Source organism: Triturus cristatus, chromosome 7 (assembly GCF_964204655.1).
Source record: "Triturus cristatus chromosome 7, aTriCri1.1, whole genome shotgun sequence".
NCBI classification, from domain to species: Eukaryota; Metazoa; Chordata; class Amphibia; order Caudata; family Salamandridae; genus Triturus; species Triturus cristatus.
In genome coordinates, this window is record NC_140590.1 from 1,482,498,388 (window position 1) to 1,482,514,724 (window position 16,337).

At 47.4% G+C, this 16,337-nt stretch overlaps 1 protein-coding gene across 1 annotated transcript in view; it reads right to left on the bottom strand.

Annotated features, from left to right (window-relative positions):
* The window catches only part of LOC146812221 (protein-glutamine gamma-glutamyltransferase E-like), a 300,617-nt gene that overhangs the window by 185,357 nt on the left and 98,923 nt on the right, over nucleotides 1-16,337 (bottom strand). The window contains exon 6 of the mRNA XM_085619253.1: nucleotides 96-273. Coding sequence (XP_085475379.1) covers nucleotides 96-273 — 178 coding nt within the window. The remainder of the gene's footprint in view (nucleotides 1-95; nucleotides 274-16,337) is intronic.

Consider the following 16,337-nt stretch of genomic DNA (forward strand, 5'->3'; position numbering starts at 1 on the left):
CTCTCTTATGAGACTGACTAAATCACAAAGGCTTCAACTGAAACTGCAAACACTAGCAACACACAATTGAGCATAGGTTTAAGGCACACTCGCACCTGTGCACATCACTCCTGCAAAGACCCAGCATTGGCCATATCTGACAGGCTCGTATCCTCCTTGGTGCCATTTCCTCAGGATGTCAACACTTCCACTCCATGTGATAGGATCAACTCCATTGGAGTAGTCACCACTCCACGTCCCCATCAACACTCCTTGGTCATCATTGCAGTTAACCTGAAACGGAAAAATTAAGACTGGTGACAGATTTCTGGAGGTAAAGGGTTGTAAAGATGGCTCCTTCTGTAAAGTTAAACTCATGGGTCAGCATCTTGGCATTGCACACATTTAATCTTTACAGGCTTGATAAAATGTGCATCCTAGGGTTGGGTTAATCATAACAGCTTTCAGCACAGCACCAGGAGAGAGTGTATTGTATGCAAATACATGGTCATGGTTTGTATAATTCAAAATTATAAATGCAAGCAATTGATGAGTTGTCACGAAAGGTGAATGGTGTGTTATTATATTTCTGAGTGAGTTAGAATCACTATGGCTTTTTGTGGGTTAGTGTAGAAGGTTTTTTCTTAGTCTTTCCATTCAGGATTTGACTGCCCACTAGCCAATTAGGAGTATGTTTGAGCCTAGAACTGACAATGTGGGACACGGGTATCTCTATTGGGACTTAAAGGCTTGTACCTTCATTGCATTTAACAATAAAGTACTTGGAGGGGAAGCTATGCCAGAAAAGTAGACCCTGTGGTAGGCAGTTTGCTCTCTCCTACTGGAATCACAATTGTGAAGTTATAAAAAGGAAGCTCTAAGATGATTTATGTTTTGACTTAGATTGGCAACTGCTCAAAGGATAAAGGTCCTATATAGAATGAATGTGAACTATAGGGGTTCCGTCTGTGAATAGTTTCTTCATTTATTTTCTAATGGAATGTCAGATCTTGATTTGATGTGGTGTGTGTATTGCCACATGACTGGTCACTCGTCTTGCAATGTAAGACAGTGATTCTCAAGAGGATTCTAGGATGTTTATAAGTGTAGAGTTTGTATTTGTGAGTTGCAATAGGCAGAGCAAAAGTGAGACTGAGAATTGTAGCTAAGGGAGGACTTACTTCATGTGATAGTGAAATCTTGTAGAAAAACAAAAATGGATTACATCCAGAAAATCAGGCTGGCTGTGTCAAGTGAAACAGCTAACATGACCTAGACATAAAAGAAGGTGCTTCTTTCTGTGACTAATGGGATGTTGGGACCCTGCTGTGAGAAATTGGTTTGTTGGTTGAGGGGGGTGTGGGTCCTTCTCAAGCAAGAGCCACAATCCTTATAGAGTGAACCACAAAAGTCGCTAAATTAACCTGTGCTTATCCCTCTGGTAGCTTGGTACAAAAGCAGTCAGGCTCAACTTAGATCCAATGTGTAAAGTACTTATGCAGCACACAAACAGCAATATAGTGAAAACACAAGAAAAATTCCACACTAATTTAGAAAAATAGAGTAAAATGTAATCAATTGTTTGACACCAAAATGACAAAAATCCAATCAGTAGAACCAGAGATATGCAATTTTTAGGATTTCAAGTAAGGATAGCGCCTAAAAGCACAAAGTGACACTCACAGTCATGTGGTCGTGCGAGACCAGGTGAAAGTCACACCTTCAGGATGACCACCATTGAGCGTGGATCAGATACTGGGACCAGGTTGGTCCCACTGAAATAGTTGCCTTCTAAGTCTAGAATGAAGGGTTCCGTACACAGTGGAGAAGGCTGTGATGTTCAAGGAGAGTGTTGCAGATGGACATCACTGTAGCATTAAGAGCAGACACGGTGTCATGGACAGATGTCACTATAGAACTAACATCCTGTCAGGCATCATGGATGGTCGTTGTGGAGATTCGTGTTGGCGTTCACCGAGAGCTGTTAATGCTGTACCTTGAAAAATAGACCTTGTGTTGTGGTTGTTGCTGGTGGTCACTGTAGCCTGAAGAGTTGGATTAAAACAAGCTGTGTAACCATTTTATTTGTTTTAAATATCGGGAATGCATGTGTTTTCATGTTACCTGTACTGTAGATATTCAATTTAAGAATCTTAAGACTCCTATACTCCGGATTTTAGCTTACCGCCCTTCTTCTCTGTCCCGTGGAGCACTTCTCCCGCCTCCCCCGGTGCGCGGTGCCCGTCCGTGCGAGCAGGCCCGCCCACCTTCTTCCGGTGAGGTCAGCGGTCTAGTACCTGCCCTGCTGTCTATATAACACACGCTGGCGCGAGCGCGCAGCGGGCGTGCCAAAGGCAAGCCCGTCTGCGCCCGTCCGCGCCAAGGAAGACGCCAGAAGCCAGGTTGCCGGTCGCCAGGCATGCATTGTATTACTCTCGGGGGAGGTTGCTGTCTCTAAAGGTGAGGAACCACACTCAGTGCATTCCCTGGCACGGGCAGGACGACATACATAAGTATCTGTGCCCGGGTTGCTGTTACTCAGTGGTCAGGGAGGCCAGTACTGATAGAATTGCCCCAGGTATTGCCCCTTGTAGGATTGGGGCAAGTAAGAGGGTGGAAGTCAGACCGGAGGTCGGTCCTGATGACACGCAGACTCGAGCCTCAATCTCGGCCTCACAGGCTAACTTAGAGAATCATTTGCTGGCGCTCCTCCTAAATGCATGTTCCGTGAATAAACATAAAGTAGAATTGGAATTGCTGCTAACAGCTCATTCCCCTGACTTGGCTTTCATTACAGAAACGTGGACCAATGCGGCCTCCTGCCCTGACTGGAACACGGCTCTGCCCCCAGGTTACGCGGTACACTGTCTGGATAAAAAGGATGGCAGAGGGGGCGGCTTAGCTATTATCTATAGAGACCATCTGAGAGTGCAGATCACGGCGGTTGAAAACTTGTACGCAGAAGCTGCACAATTCAGCATATTTTATAAAGATAAAGTTGTCTCCCATGGGCCTCTGGTCTATAGACCACCTGGACCGCGGGCTGCATTTCTGGTGGCGCTGCAAAAATACTTGGAGTCTTGCACTCAGTTTGAGCCTTACATTATTCTTGGGGACATAAATTTCCATCTGGAGGTCAAGAACCACTCGGATACTGCCAGATTGCTGGATAGTATGGAGGGATATGGACTCCAGCAGCTGGTTTCCGATTCGACCCATACTGCGGGACACACTCTAGATGGGCTATTCTCTAGCCACCCTGACCTTCTATATCTCAGGACAGAAGTTCTCCCATGGACGGGCCATCGGGCTGTCTTTTTTAGTGTGGGAGTCAAGACGTGACCCACACGGGGTCCGCAGCGACCCACTGGGATTATGTTTAGGAGATGGAGTAAAGTCACACAGTCTTCCCTTCACGAGGCACTGGGTAAGCCCCCCTTACCCTAGACACCAACAACGATACAGCCGCTGCTTAGTTTACGGACTGGATTACAAATGCTGTTAACCAGGTCGCCCCCCTTCAGGTAGCTACCCAGAACAGACGCTCACCTGGTGCCCCTTGGTACGGCCCAGAGTTGAAACGTCTTAAGGTTGAATGTAGGCGGTGCGAACGGTCCTGGAGAGAAAAGTATGATAGGACTCGCAAGCAAGCCTAGAATCAGGCGTTGTCCAACTACAAGCTTGCCATTCAGAATTCTAAGAGAGAGTACTTCTCTCGTAAAATCTCGGAGGCAGGGAATTCGACTAAGGAACTTTTCAAGACAGTATCTTTCCTGGCTAACCCCCAGCAGACGAATCAGTTCAGTCCGGATCAGTCGTTCTGCGATCAGTTAGCCGATTTCTTCAAGAACAAGGTCACCACCATTTATGATGATCTGCTAAGGACTGTGGCACTCCCGTACTGTTAAAAAGTATACCACAGGGTATTGAATGAAGATCCAGAATCCATTTGTAGTTATGAGTAAAGATTTAATTGAAGATGCAGGTTATACAGCTCAGCCATCCAACTGCCAGCAGGTTCATCACCAGATCACCTCACAACATTCTTTCTCACCAGCTCATGATGAGTTCACTCTAGAACCTAAAGACCTCACCAATATGTCAGGAGTGACATCACACATATTAGCATAAGCATATTACAACATATCTCCCTTCCTTTACACATTGCATAAATATACAATAAACAACAGAACATCACGCAACGTAATCTTTCAGATAAGAGGGAGTGCGTGAAACTCTGCTAGGTCTCATTATGACTGGAGGAACATTTTCCTTTCTTGACAAATCTTGAGACAAATATACATCATCATTTCTGTTACATAAAGCAACACGACTCAAATTCCACACCCTGTGATCAGCGGTTCTTATTGCATTATGAAAAACTTTTATCACTTTGATGGGTTTGGAATAATTCGAACCAGCAACACAAAACCCAGGTTTTTTAATCCTGAAAATGTCACCAACTAAAACCTTTGTTACTTTGACAGCATGTCGTACATCATAGTTTTCTTTACTTTTAAGACACTTCAAATCTTCCTTGTTCTTCCAAGAAGTGTCATCCTTAATCCCCCCATTAGCCGAAAGAAATTTGTTTACCCAAGGAGGCTCTAAGAAGGTATCAGGATTCCTTCCCCGAAACAAAAAGAAAGGAGATTTCCCTGTTGTCGTATGGGGAGCAAAACGATATATGCAAACCCTTTTTGATATTTCCTCCTTCCAATCAAGCCCATTTTGCTTTGCTAAAGAGATAGTATCCTTTAGAACTCTGTTAAATCTTTCCACAGTGCCATTCGACTCTGGATGATACAAAGCACACTTTTTATGCACAATTCCACAACCACTAAGAAAATTTTCCATGTCACCAGAAACCAGTTGAACCCCATTATCGGTCAGAATGGTTTCAGGAATACCCACCTTAGCAATGAGCTTCTTTCAGCAATCAATAACAGTTACTGTGTTCACATTCTTAACACAAAATATCTCAGGCCACCTAGAAAACAAATCCATGATCACAATAACAAAAGTGTCCGAACCATCCCCATGCACAGGTCCTAAAATGTCCAAAGCTATATCTTTCCACGGACCACTAGGACGAGATCTTTTCTCCATGGGTTGAGTTCTAGTTTTGAGACCTTTCTCACTGAGAGTACACTGCACACACTCTCTAACTAAATGTTCAACGTGAATATCTACACCTGGCCACCAATAACTTGAACGTATCCTCTCTTTCGTCTTGAAGATACCCAAATGCGCCTCATGAGCTAAATTTAGTAATTCTTTTCTTAGAGATATGGGTGGAACTAATCTATGACCCCTCAACAATAAACCATCACAACAAGAAAGTTGATCCTTCACTGACCAAAAATCTTTCACCAAAGAACCACCCTGTTCCTTGTGATGCCAACCATTACAAATGAGACTCAATACTTCTTGGATGGAAGCATCAGCTTTAAAAGCATCCAGCCAGCGTTCGTGAGAAATCACCTCATAATCTACCCCACAAACAAAATCCTGAAAATTACTAAAGTCAATATCCGTCTGAGAATCTAATAACCCTGGTTCAACCGACGGTACCAATCTTGAAAGTGTATCCGCCACAAGATTCTCACTACCAGGAACATACTTGACAACAAAGTCAAATCCTTGCAAACCAACAACCCATTTTGAAATACGTGGCGATATTGAATCAATGCCTTTGCTAGTTAACACTTCACACAGCGGTTTATGGTCAGTTTCCACCACAAATGATGTACCCCACAAAAACTTCTTGAATTTTTTAACAGCCCAATAAACTGCCAAAGCTTCTCGCTCGATAACTGAATATCTGGTTTCAGCCCCTTTCAGACTTCTCGAAATAAACATGATGGTGTTCTCAGGAGCCGTACCCCCTTGATACAAGACCGAACCGAGCCCTTTTAGACTTGCATCAGTAGAAATAATTGATGTTTTGGTGGGATCAAAATTTCTAAGATTCGGTGCATTTTGTAACCTTTGTTTTAATTCACAAAACTCCTTCTCACAAGATTCATCCCAACAAAATCTCACACCCTTTTTAAGAAGATTCCTTATGTTGTATGTGACTTCAGCAAAATTCTTTATGAATTTGTTGTAATATTCGGCCATGCCAAGAAAGCGCATTAATTCTTCCTTAGAAGTTGGAGCCATCAGATCTTTGATAGTGTTTACCAGATCAGCTTTTGGAACCACACCATCCGCACTTATGGTATGTCCCAAATAGTCAATCTTTCCACAGCCAAATTTACATTTCTCCCGCTTAATGGTCAGATTGTGGGCAGCAAGTCTACCTAGCACTTGTCTAATTCTCTTGCCATGCTCAGACACATCAGATCCATACACCAGAATATCATCCTGGTATACACAAATACCAGGTATATTGACCAATACCTTCTCCATGACACGTTGAAACACAGAAGCGGCAGAAACCAGCCCAAACGGAAGTCTTATAAACCTGAATGTCTCAAAAGGCGTAACAAATGCAGTCAAATCTTTAGAAGACTCATCAAGCAGTATTTGATGATACGCTGACTTCAGGTCAATAGTACTAAAATGTTTTGCCCCTGCCACCATACTTAACAGCTCAGATATGTTTGGAAGAGGATACTTATCAACCAGTACACACTTGTTAAGCTGTCTCAAGTCCACACATAATCTCAGAGACCCATCAGGTTTTCTAGCAGCCACTACCGGAGCTAACCAAGATGTTCCCTCAACCTCTTCAATGATGCCCTGAGATTTGAGTTTGTCAATCTCATGTCCTCTTTGACTGTAAAAGGAACATTCCTCACCTTACTAGACACAGGAATAGATCCCGGGACCAACTTTATTTTATGGCAGTAGCCTTTAAGACAACCCAACCTTTCACCAAACACTTGGGGAAATTCTTCCATGAGCTGAGAATCCAAAGAAGTATTATCAATGGACCCGATGGTATTCTTCTCTTTGATTATAACCGGAGGAGGATTATTAGGATCTAATATGACACCCAGATCTTTTTGATGCCACCAACTAATAACACTATCAACCTTTTTGGAAACATAGATCTTCCCAGAGGTGAAACGATCCTCAAACTCAATTAATCCCACAAAGTACCCTCTCAATTCTATGGGATCACCACCATAGGCGGTAGGACGAATGTCAGGTTTTGACAGTTTTACTTTGGTGCTCAAATTGTCACTAAATAATTTATTAGAAACAATGGTAATCTTAGCTCCCGAGTCAAATAATACTTTAGTTCTCTGACCTTCCACTAAAATAAAATCCAGAGGCCCATCACTTCCAACCTGGACTACAATCTGTCCACATTCAAAATCATGCAATTCTGTATCATTTTCTTGAGAAACTTCATTTACAACTTTGATTCTGCATGCATTCACACTGTGTCCTTTCTTTTTGCAAAAAGAACATGTGGTATTCAGGGCAGGACAAGATTTATCATTTGCCCAGTGTGTTGTGCTGTTACATCTGTAACACTTACCATTCTTTTTAAACTGAGCTCGAGATTTAGTATTCAACTTGTCTTTAGTCTGAGATTGCATTAAAGAATCAGAAGGCTTCTGAGAAACATTAGTATTAACAACTGTAACATCCGAACCAACTTTGTTAAGATCCTTTTTTTTCTCTTTCACACACGCTAATGAGTGTTCAATTCTTTTAGCTATAACCAAGACCTCATCAAGAGACGGTTCTGTGGAAATTTAGCTTGCAAACTGAACAATATCTGCGCCATCTTGCCTCTCCCCAGCGCCACGCACAGCGAATGCACGGCCGCCATTTTAGGCACCCCTCTCTCTCCCCGCTCATTCTCGATCGCCAGCGCTTTCCCCTGGCGCTGCGAGCATCCCCCCGCGCGCCGGCCGCCCCCGCTCTCTCATACACGGGCCATAAACCCTCTCATTCTGCGCGACCCTGCTACGGAACCACATCCGACCGACATCCCATACATGGTCATGCCTCTCCTTTGATAACCCCCTTCCTCTGCGCCCCATTGTCCGAACTGGTCCCAGGCCATCACCTAGCCCTGCGGATGCAGTTTATTGCCCCTACTGTAAGGGAAACACCCCACATAAAAGGGATTACAGTAGATCAAAGCCCCTACCCCCTGAGACCCGACCGGTCACACACACCCCCGGGAATTGGCGGAATACCCTGCTGCGCGATAGCCATCTCCTACTGCGGGTAAGGTGGGAACTTCTACTGTAGCTATGTGTGGGATCGGATCTGAGCCGGGGCTTCAGGGGATGTTCTCTCATGCATCAAGGGAATCTCAAGAATGTACTATGTGTAATAAAGCAATAAACCTGTGTATAAGAGACCAGGTCTCAGAGATGCAGTTAGAGCACCTCGTGACGATACCTTGCTGTCTGATCTGATGTGTTCTGCTCCGACGGAATAAAACTTTGTTTCCTGCCTTCCAGTCTCCGGCGCCTGCCTCTTTCATTGGTAAATTATCGAGTGGTATGTGAGGCGATTACCGCCGGGCAATACTTGAAAGGTTATCGACTGAAACTGCCGCTACCATTTAACAATTGGCGCCCAACGGGGGCCCATCAGCGACACGTGGATCCAGTGGGAGAGGTCCCGACGACAGAGTGAACGACTGCAACGATCGGGAGAGCTCCTGCCCAATAGACCCTCGTCTGGCAGCCGATCATCCGAACTTCACTGGTTCCGAGCAGACCTCTCTCGAGTGATCTACGGTCCTGACTGGGAACCATCAGGAGTGCCGCGGCAAATACAGAGAGTAGAGGACGATCGGGCGCTGGAGGCGGAAAGACGAGAAACTGTCCACGCGGTCCGGGTAAGGTCGTGATACACGACAAATTGCGAAATAATTGATTGATTGTTTGAAGCTTTGGAATACTAGTATTGCTCATTGATTGTGCTCATTGATTGTTCTCTTTGAGATATTCGCTGTCTACAAACGGGGAGGAGTAGAAATACTCTCTCTCTCTCTCCCTTTGCAGATAGTGAAGGGTAGGTAACGCAGACTTTTGTCCCCGTTGAAACCCGTCGTGCCTATCTTTATCTCCCCACTGATTGATTGTCCGAACATTGATTGTTTTGAAGAATAGTGTTCTTTGAGATATTCTCTGTTTGCAAATAACGTAGAATAGAAATATTCTGTCTAGTCTTTGCAAATAGTGAAGGGTAGGTAACGCAGACTTTTGTCCCCATTGTAACCCGTCGTGCCTATCTTTATCTCCCCATTGATTGATTGATTGATTGTCCGAACACTAGTTGTTCGATATTGGTTCTTTTGGAGGTATTCTCTGCTTACAAATAACGAGGAATAGAGATATTCTGTCTAGTCTTTGCAAGCAGTGAAAAGATAGGTAGTGCTGACTTTTGTCCCCATTGAAACCCGTCATGCCTATCTTCTCCCCACTGATTGGTAGTTGGTTCTGCCCGGACCGCTTATTAGAGGTGGACCATCCGGCCCCACTGGAAGGCACCCCTAATAAGGACATGTTCACTAAATATGGACTAGTCGCCGTAGCTTATACCAAGCTATGGCATAAATATACAAAGAAGGACCCCGAGAGTCAGTGGACACTGATGGGATCCTTCGACGACCATAAGATAGAAGCGCTAGAAGTAGCTCTGCGTAGCAATAAGACGACGCCTACTATGCTTGACAGTATTGGCATGTGGCGCAAAGAAGCAACGCAACGGAAAAAGAGGGAAGAAGTAAAAGCAGAAAAGGAATTACGAAAGGCAGCTCACCTTGCCGCTAGAAAGTTAGAAGAAGAAATAAAGGAGAGAAGGGAAACTAAACTAAGGCAGGAGCCCGAAACATCAGGCCAGTACGCTGTTAGGACCCCTTCTTTGCTCTACCCTGAGTTATCCTCTAAACAGCGAACGAATGATGAATTACTATTAGGTCCCCCGATCATTTACATGCCCCCTCCATACGCACCCTCCCAATCGGTAGTGCAACACCCACAACCTCCAAACACGAACGAAAGCAGTACAGGGGCCTCGGCCCTCACGGCCTCCGCGCCGGCCGAGCCTCCTGTACTGAACACAACGTCGGCAATAACGTTGGATGACCCTGAGATGAGAAAGAAAGATTCCACCAGAATGAATCGACTAACGAAGGATGAACGAGCAGGAATCGACAAAATAGTAAAGACACTAGTGGAGCGAAAAGAAAGTGAGGAGTATATAACAGACGTGTATAACTCGTATGCCGACAGCCGCAGACGAAACTTTGTCGTACGGCTCTGTTATCACGCCCTGAATGCATATGAGGATAGATACCACGATAAAGGTCCCGAAGGCTTAGCGGCCCTATATAGGAAGGTAGACATCGGAGAAGAAAGAGAGGGCGATGTAACGAACCTCTTCACTCGTACACTCGAGGTCTATCGACACCTTAGAGAACACAGGCAGACCACCAAAGCAGAAACCCCCATAGCGACTAAGCCCCAAGAAGGAAGGGCTGATACCATGATGCCCATCAAAGAGGCTGCCCCCTACTGGGTCCCCCCACGAGGTCAGGGAACACATGACGACATCAACCACCAAGATGCGAAGGGAAGGGTTGTATATAATTGGGTCTACCAGCCATGGGACCGACAAGATATTTTGACCTTTAGAAAAACTCTCCCCGACTTGAGAAAGAACCCGACTGCCTTCTACACTGAACTGGGTACAGCCTTAGGTTCTACGATAATGACTTTAGCAGATATCGACTTGTTCTTTGGGCTATGTCTGCCGGCTGATGTGTGGAAGCAAATCCGGAAAGTTGACCACGCTGAGCCGTTCGGATATACCTGGGTACAACTCGATACCATAGATAAACAGCGAGAACCGGGACAGAAACCCCCGAAAGCCATATTAGAGCTCCCAGACAAGATTGTACTTAAGTTGAAGACTCTAATCCCGGAAAGAAAGGTAGATTGGTCAATAGTGACGGCTTGTCGCCAGAAACCCCAGGAGGATGTGTCTGAATACTTCTCCCGATTCGAGACTGTGTTTTCCGATTACAGTGGCCAAGACATGACCACCGCAACCGGACATCACCTCTTTGTCCAGAATTATGTGAAGGGCCTGTCGCAAGAAGTTTCCCAGAAACTACAGACCAGCGAGAGTAGTTGGGCAGCCTCCAAACCCGCAGCAATTCTCCAGATGGCCCAATACTACGAAAACCAGAAAAACGAGAACGATAGGGCGTCAGAGAAGAAGAAAAAGGAACTAAAGGAGAGGGTAATGATAGCACAGTTGCAAGGGGTGACCATAGGAAGGGAACCCCCGAAAGAGAATTACCAACCAACCGCCCCTAGAAAGCTACCCCCTAGAGACCATACCCCTACACCCTACAACGGACGGAGAGACTTAGATGGGAACCAATGTGCGTTCTGTAGAGGGTTCGGACACTGGAAATCCCAGTGCCCGGTCCTTCTGGAACTTAACAAAAATAGGGATCCCAGAAACACCGCATATGACCCCAGAAATAGAGGACAGGGACGAGGGCACACGAACGACGCAATCAACGACAGGCCAGGCAGACCAAACACCTTTGATCGCCCCCGACAAAACCAGTGTCAGCAGTCCGACTACGAAAGCACCCATGACTTCGCATAGGACCGCCAGGGGCAAGGGAGGGATCCAGTCGAACTCCGTGTTGACCAGCAAGGTCCTTACGTCACTGCTAAGGTCTTGGGCACAAAATCTCCATTCCTGGTAGACACTGGGGCGACACGTAGTGCGTTATCCAAACGACTGATCCCTAGGGCACCCTTGTCTGGCTCACATGTAACCTCAATAGGCTTCGATGGAACGCCCTCCACTAACCCCTTATCAACACCAATCTCCTTTGACTTAGAAGATAACACCACTGACACAACCTTTTTGCTCTCCTCCAACACCCCCGATGCTATTATGGGACTTGATTTGCTAAAACATTTTCGAGCTACCATCAGATGCTCCCCAGACGGAGTTCGAGTCATCCTACACGATAACCCAGATCTGTCCAGACCCTGTCACACGCGGCGTATGCTCTCTATAACCGATGCTGACATGTCCCTACTCGACACATTACCTTCACATCTATGGGCTAAAACCGACTCAGATGTAGGGCGCATGGTGATCGACCCGGTACACATAACCGTCCGACCGGACGCAGTGCTCCCAAAGCTTCCACAGTATCGGATATCACCCGAAGGCGAGAAGGCATTGGTGGAAATCATCGAGTCCCTAGTCGAGGCAGGAGTGGTAGAAGAAGTAGTCAGTAATGTTTGCAACAGCCCTATCCTACCCATTGTAAAGAAGCAAGGCGAGGGAGATGAGAAAGCCTACCGTTTCATTGTTGATTTGCGAGAGGTTAACAAAGTAGTCATACCCCAGTACCCCGTGGTCTCAGTCATCACCACCATCCTCACCCTGATTCCATCCACTGCCACCACCTTTACTGTTATTGATCTCAAAAACGCATTCTTTTCCATCCCCATCCACCCAGACAGCCGCTACCTGTTCGGCATCACTTTAAAAGCCCATTCGTACAGATTCTGCAGGGCACCCCAAGGCTACACTGAGAGTCCCAGTATTTATAGCCAGGCCCTCAAGAGGCAGCTAGATGCAGTCCAACTACCCGATGGAGTGGTGTTGATACAGTACGTGGATGACATTCTTTTGGCGGCCGACACCACTCCACTTGCCGTCACAGCCACCATTCACCTCCTCCGCTTCCTTGCGGAGAACGGTCACAAGGTCTCCAGAAAGAAATTGCAATTCTGCCAGCCCCAAGTAACGTATCTAGGCCACCTACTATCCAAAGACGGGAGGAAGCTTACCCCTGACCGAATTCAGACCATCCTAGAAACCCCTGTTCCCAAAACTCAGAAGCAAGTGCGGTCCCTAGTAGGCCTCACCTCCTTTTGTCGACAATGGTTGCCAAACTTCAGTCTTATCGTAAAACCTCTGCTTTCCCTGCTGGCTAAAGATGTCCCCTTCCCCCTCCCCTGGACACCCGAATGTCAATCCTCCTTCAAAGAATTACGAGACGCCCTCTGCTCAGCCCCAGTCCTAGGAACCCCAGACTACACTAAACCTTTTTCCCTCTACACCCACGAAAGGGAGGGGTGTGCGTTGTCTGTCCTAACCCAGTCCATAGGCCATAAACAACGCCCTTGTGCCTACTTCTCTGCCACTCTTGACCCTGTAGCCAGAGCTTTGCCCGCATGCCTTCGAGCAGTAGCCGCCGCGGCTATCTCTATCCGGCAAAGCGAGGGGATCGTACTCTCAAACCCCCTCACAGTATTGGTACCCCATGCGGTTGACACCCTCCTGAACCAAACCAAGACTCAACACCTGACTAGCGCACGACTGACCGGTTACGAACTGACTCTGCTTGCACCCCACATCACATTGAAACGATGCACCACTCTGAATCCAGCTACTCTACTACCTCTCCCTGACACTGATCCCAATGCGTCCCCTATACACGACTGTGTGACCCTCACCGACGAACAGACCAAGAGTAGGGTCGACCTCCGAGATACTGCCTTCCCGGACCCTGACGGAGAACTGTGGGTGGATGGCTCATGCATCAAGCTCCCCGATGGCACCACCTCAGCTGCCTATGCAGTCACCACAGCCCGAACAGTTGTTGAGACAGCCCGCATCACACAGCGATCCGCACAGGCGGCGGAACTAATTGCTCTCACACGAGCCTGCATCCTGGCAGCAGGGACAACCGCAAACATCTACACAGACAGTCAGTACGCCTTCGGGGTAGTTCACCGCTTTGGGCTCTTATGGAAAGAGAGGGGATTCTTGACTTCTCATGGCACACCCATCCTGCATGGAGATCTAGTCTCTGCCCTGACCGAAGCGGTCCTCCTCCCCACACGGCTGGCTGTGATCAAATGCCAAGCACACAAGAAGGTGACAGACATTATAGGACAGGGAAATGCACTAGCTGACATTACTGCCCGAACCACAGCCGAGAATAGGTCCACGACCCGTATGTACGTGACCAGGTCACAAGCTGAGAAATGGAAGGATGCTAGGGAAACGATTAGGGACATCCAATTAGCCAGTACACCACACGAGTTAACTGAATGGGCACGGGTGGGATTGAAGGACGATGATGGTTGCTGGCGGACTAAAGACTCGAACAAATGGTTGCTACCAGACTCATACTTGATCCCCATGCTGACCATGGCACACTCCCCCGCACACATAGGGTCTGCCCCCATGATCGAACTCACCTCCAAAGTCTGGCACAACGACAAGATCCCAGACTCAGCCAAACGTCTGGTCCAACAATGCCTAGTATGCCTCCAACACAACCCTGGGAAAGGAACTGCTGTACCCCGGGGAGGGTTCGGGGTCCCCAATCACCCTTTTGAAGTCCTACAAATGGACTATGTCCAGTTAGAAAGGTGCCAAGGTTTGAAGTACGTACTTGTCGTTGTGTGTGCCTTCAGCAAGTGGGTGGAAGCCTATCCAACCCACGACAACACCGCCATGACTACCGCAAAAGTACTACTGAAGGAATTCTTCCCCCGATACGGCCTTTGTCGAATTTTGTGGAGCGACAACGGCCCTCACTTCGTAGCCGAAGTTATCCAACTCATCTTAAAGGGGTTGGGTGTAAAACAGAAATTCCATGCGGTCTTCCATCCCCAATCTGCAGGCTTGGTTGAACGACACAACGCCACCTTGAAGCTTAAGATAGCAAAAATAGTCGCCACCACAGGACTGAGATGGCCAGACGCTCTCCCGCTAGCATTGCTATCAATGCGTTCCACCCCCACTAAACACCACTTAACCCCCTACGAGGTCGTTTTCGGGCGGCCCATGAACCTTTGGGCTGCTCCAAAGCCAACATCCATCCACGACGTCCCGGACGTCCTCATGTCTGACTATTTGTATAACCTAACTAAAACGTTGTCTGTCATCCATCAGCAGGTGCTGCACGCCATTCCCGATGTTTCCAGGGGCCCCGGACACGACATCCAACCCGGTGACTTCGTCTTAGTGCGTAACTTCCAGCGCACCAAGAGTCTGGAGCCCCGGTGGACGGGCCCCCTGCAAGTCCTGATCACCACCCGAACAGCTCTTCGAGTGGAGGGGAAACACAATTGGCTGCATGCACACCACTGCAAGAAGGTATCACCGACCCTGACAACCACGGACAACATCGCCGCCCAAGAAGAACTTCTGGACAAAGACCGACCATCCCTGAGCCGCTGCCCAGATACAGAGACACTCGAGTTAGTAAAATATCCTGATCCCACCGTGCCATCCAAGGAAGGATATAACTTGCGACGAAAGGAGAGAACTTCGGCTAAGCAGACCACAGGCTAAGTGGAAATCTCAGAACGGTAGCCTAGTCACCTCAAAGGCCACCAGGAGAGAAACTAAACGAAGTCTGTGGTTCTGCCGGCTACCGAGTCTCTTGAAGGTGATGGAAGCGCCCGACATGAAGATGATGGAAGCAACCGGACGTCCGAAGATCCACTACAAAAACCCAAAGACTGACCGAATGCACAGCTTAAAGACTATTGCACTTTTCATTACCCTTCTCTTTTGCCTTCTCCTCGTGGTCACCTTCTGGATCATGGAGGAAGGCACACCCGCTCATAAGATATTGCTGACCACCGTTCAACCTACCACCACAAAAGAACACCATCTGATCTCCCTTTCACCCCAACTCCGAGAAAGGCGTAAGGAGTTCTGGAATAACTCTTTTGTGCAGTTGCTCCACCAACACAATCTTGCTGCCAACGCCACTAATTGCTGGATCTGTGGATTGCTACCACATGCCACTGGACACTCTATCCCTTTCATCCCTTCACCTTTTTCTGTCCATGGTTCCTGCCTCGCCTGGCTAATCCTCCTGCAAGAAAGCTACAAGGACAATGCCACTTCCGGCAGAACCATGTCACACTTCTACCATGGGTTCTGGCTGAACAAAACTGGAAGAACTTCTGCCCTCTTCTGCCCTCTGAGATCGAACACTTCCTTTCACATGGACATCCCTGCCAAAGAACGAGTTGAAATGCAAGTGTTCAACAACCCAGCCAGACCCACCTTCTCTTACCTCCGGAAACGGACGGCCGCCACCCTAACAGTGGCCCTGTCCGTCATCAACATCACTGGATTTGTGTGCCTCGAAGGCCTGGGGGCGCAGCTGGTGGGCCACAGCTCCTGCCTTATCACCCAAACATTGGACTCAGTTGACCCACCCTCCTTTGTTGCCTCCCCGAATATGTACTTCGTCTGTGGTACTAAGGCCTACACCTGGCTTCCGAAAGGTTGGGGAGGCACCTGCTACATCGCCTTTGTCCTTCCTCCGACATATGTGGCTCCAGCAAACCATCACCGAC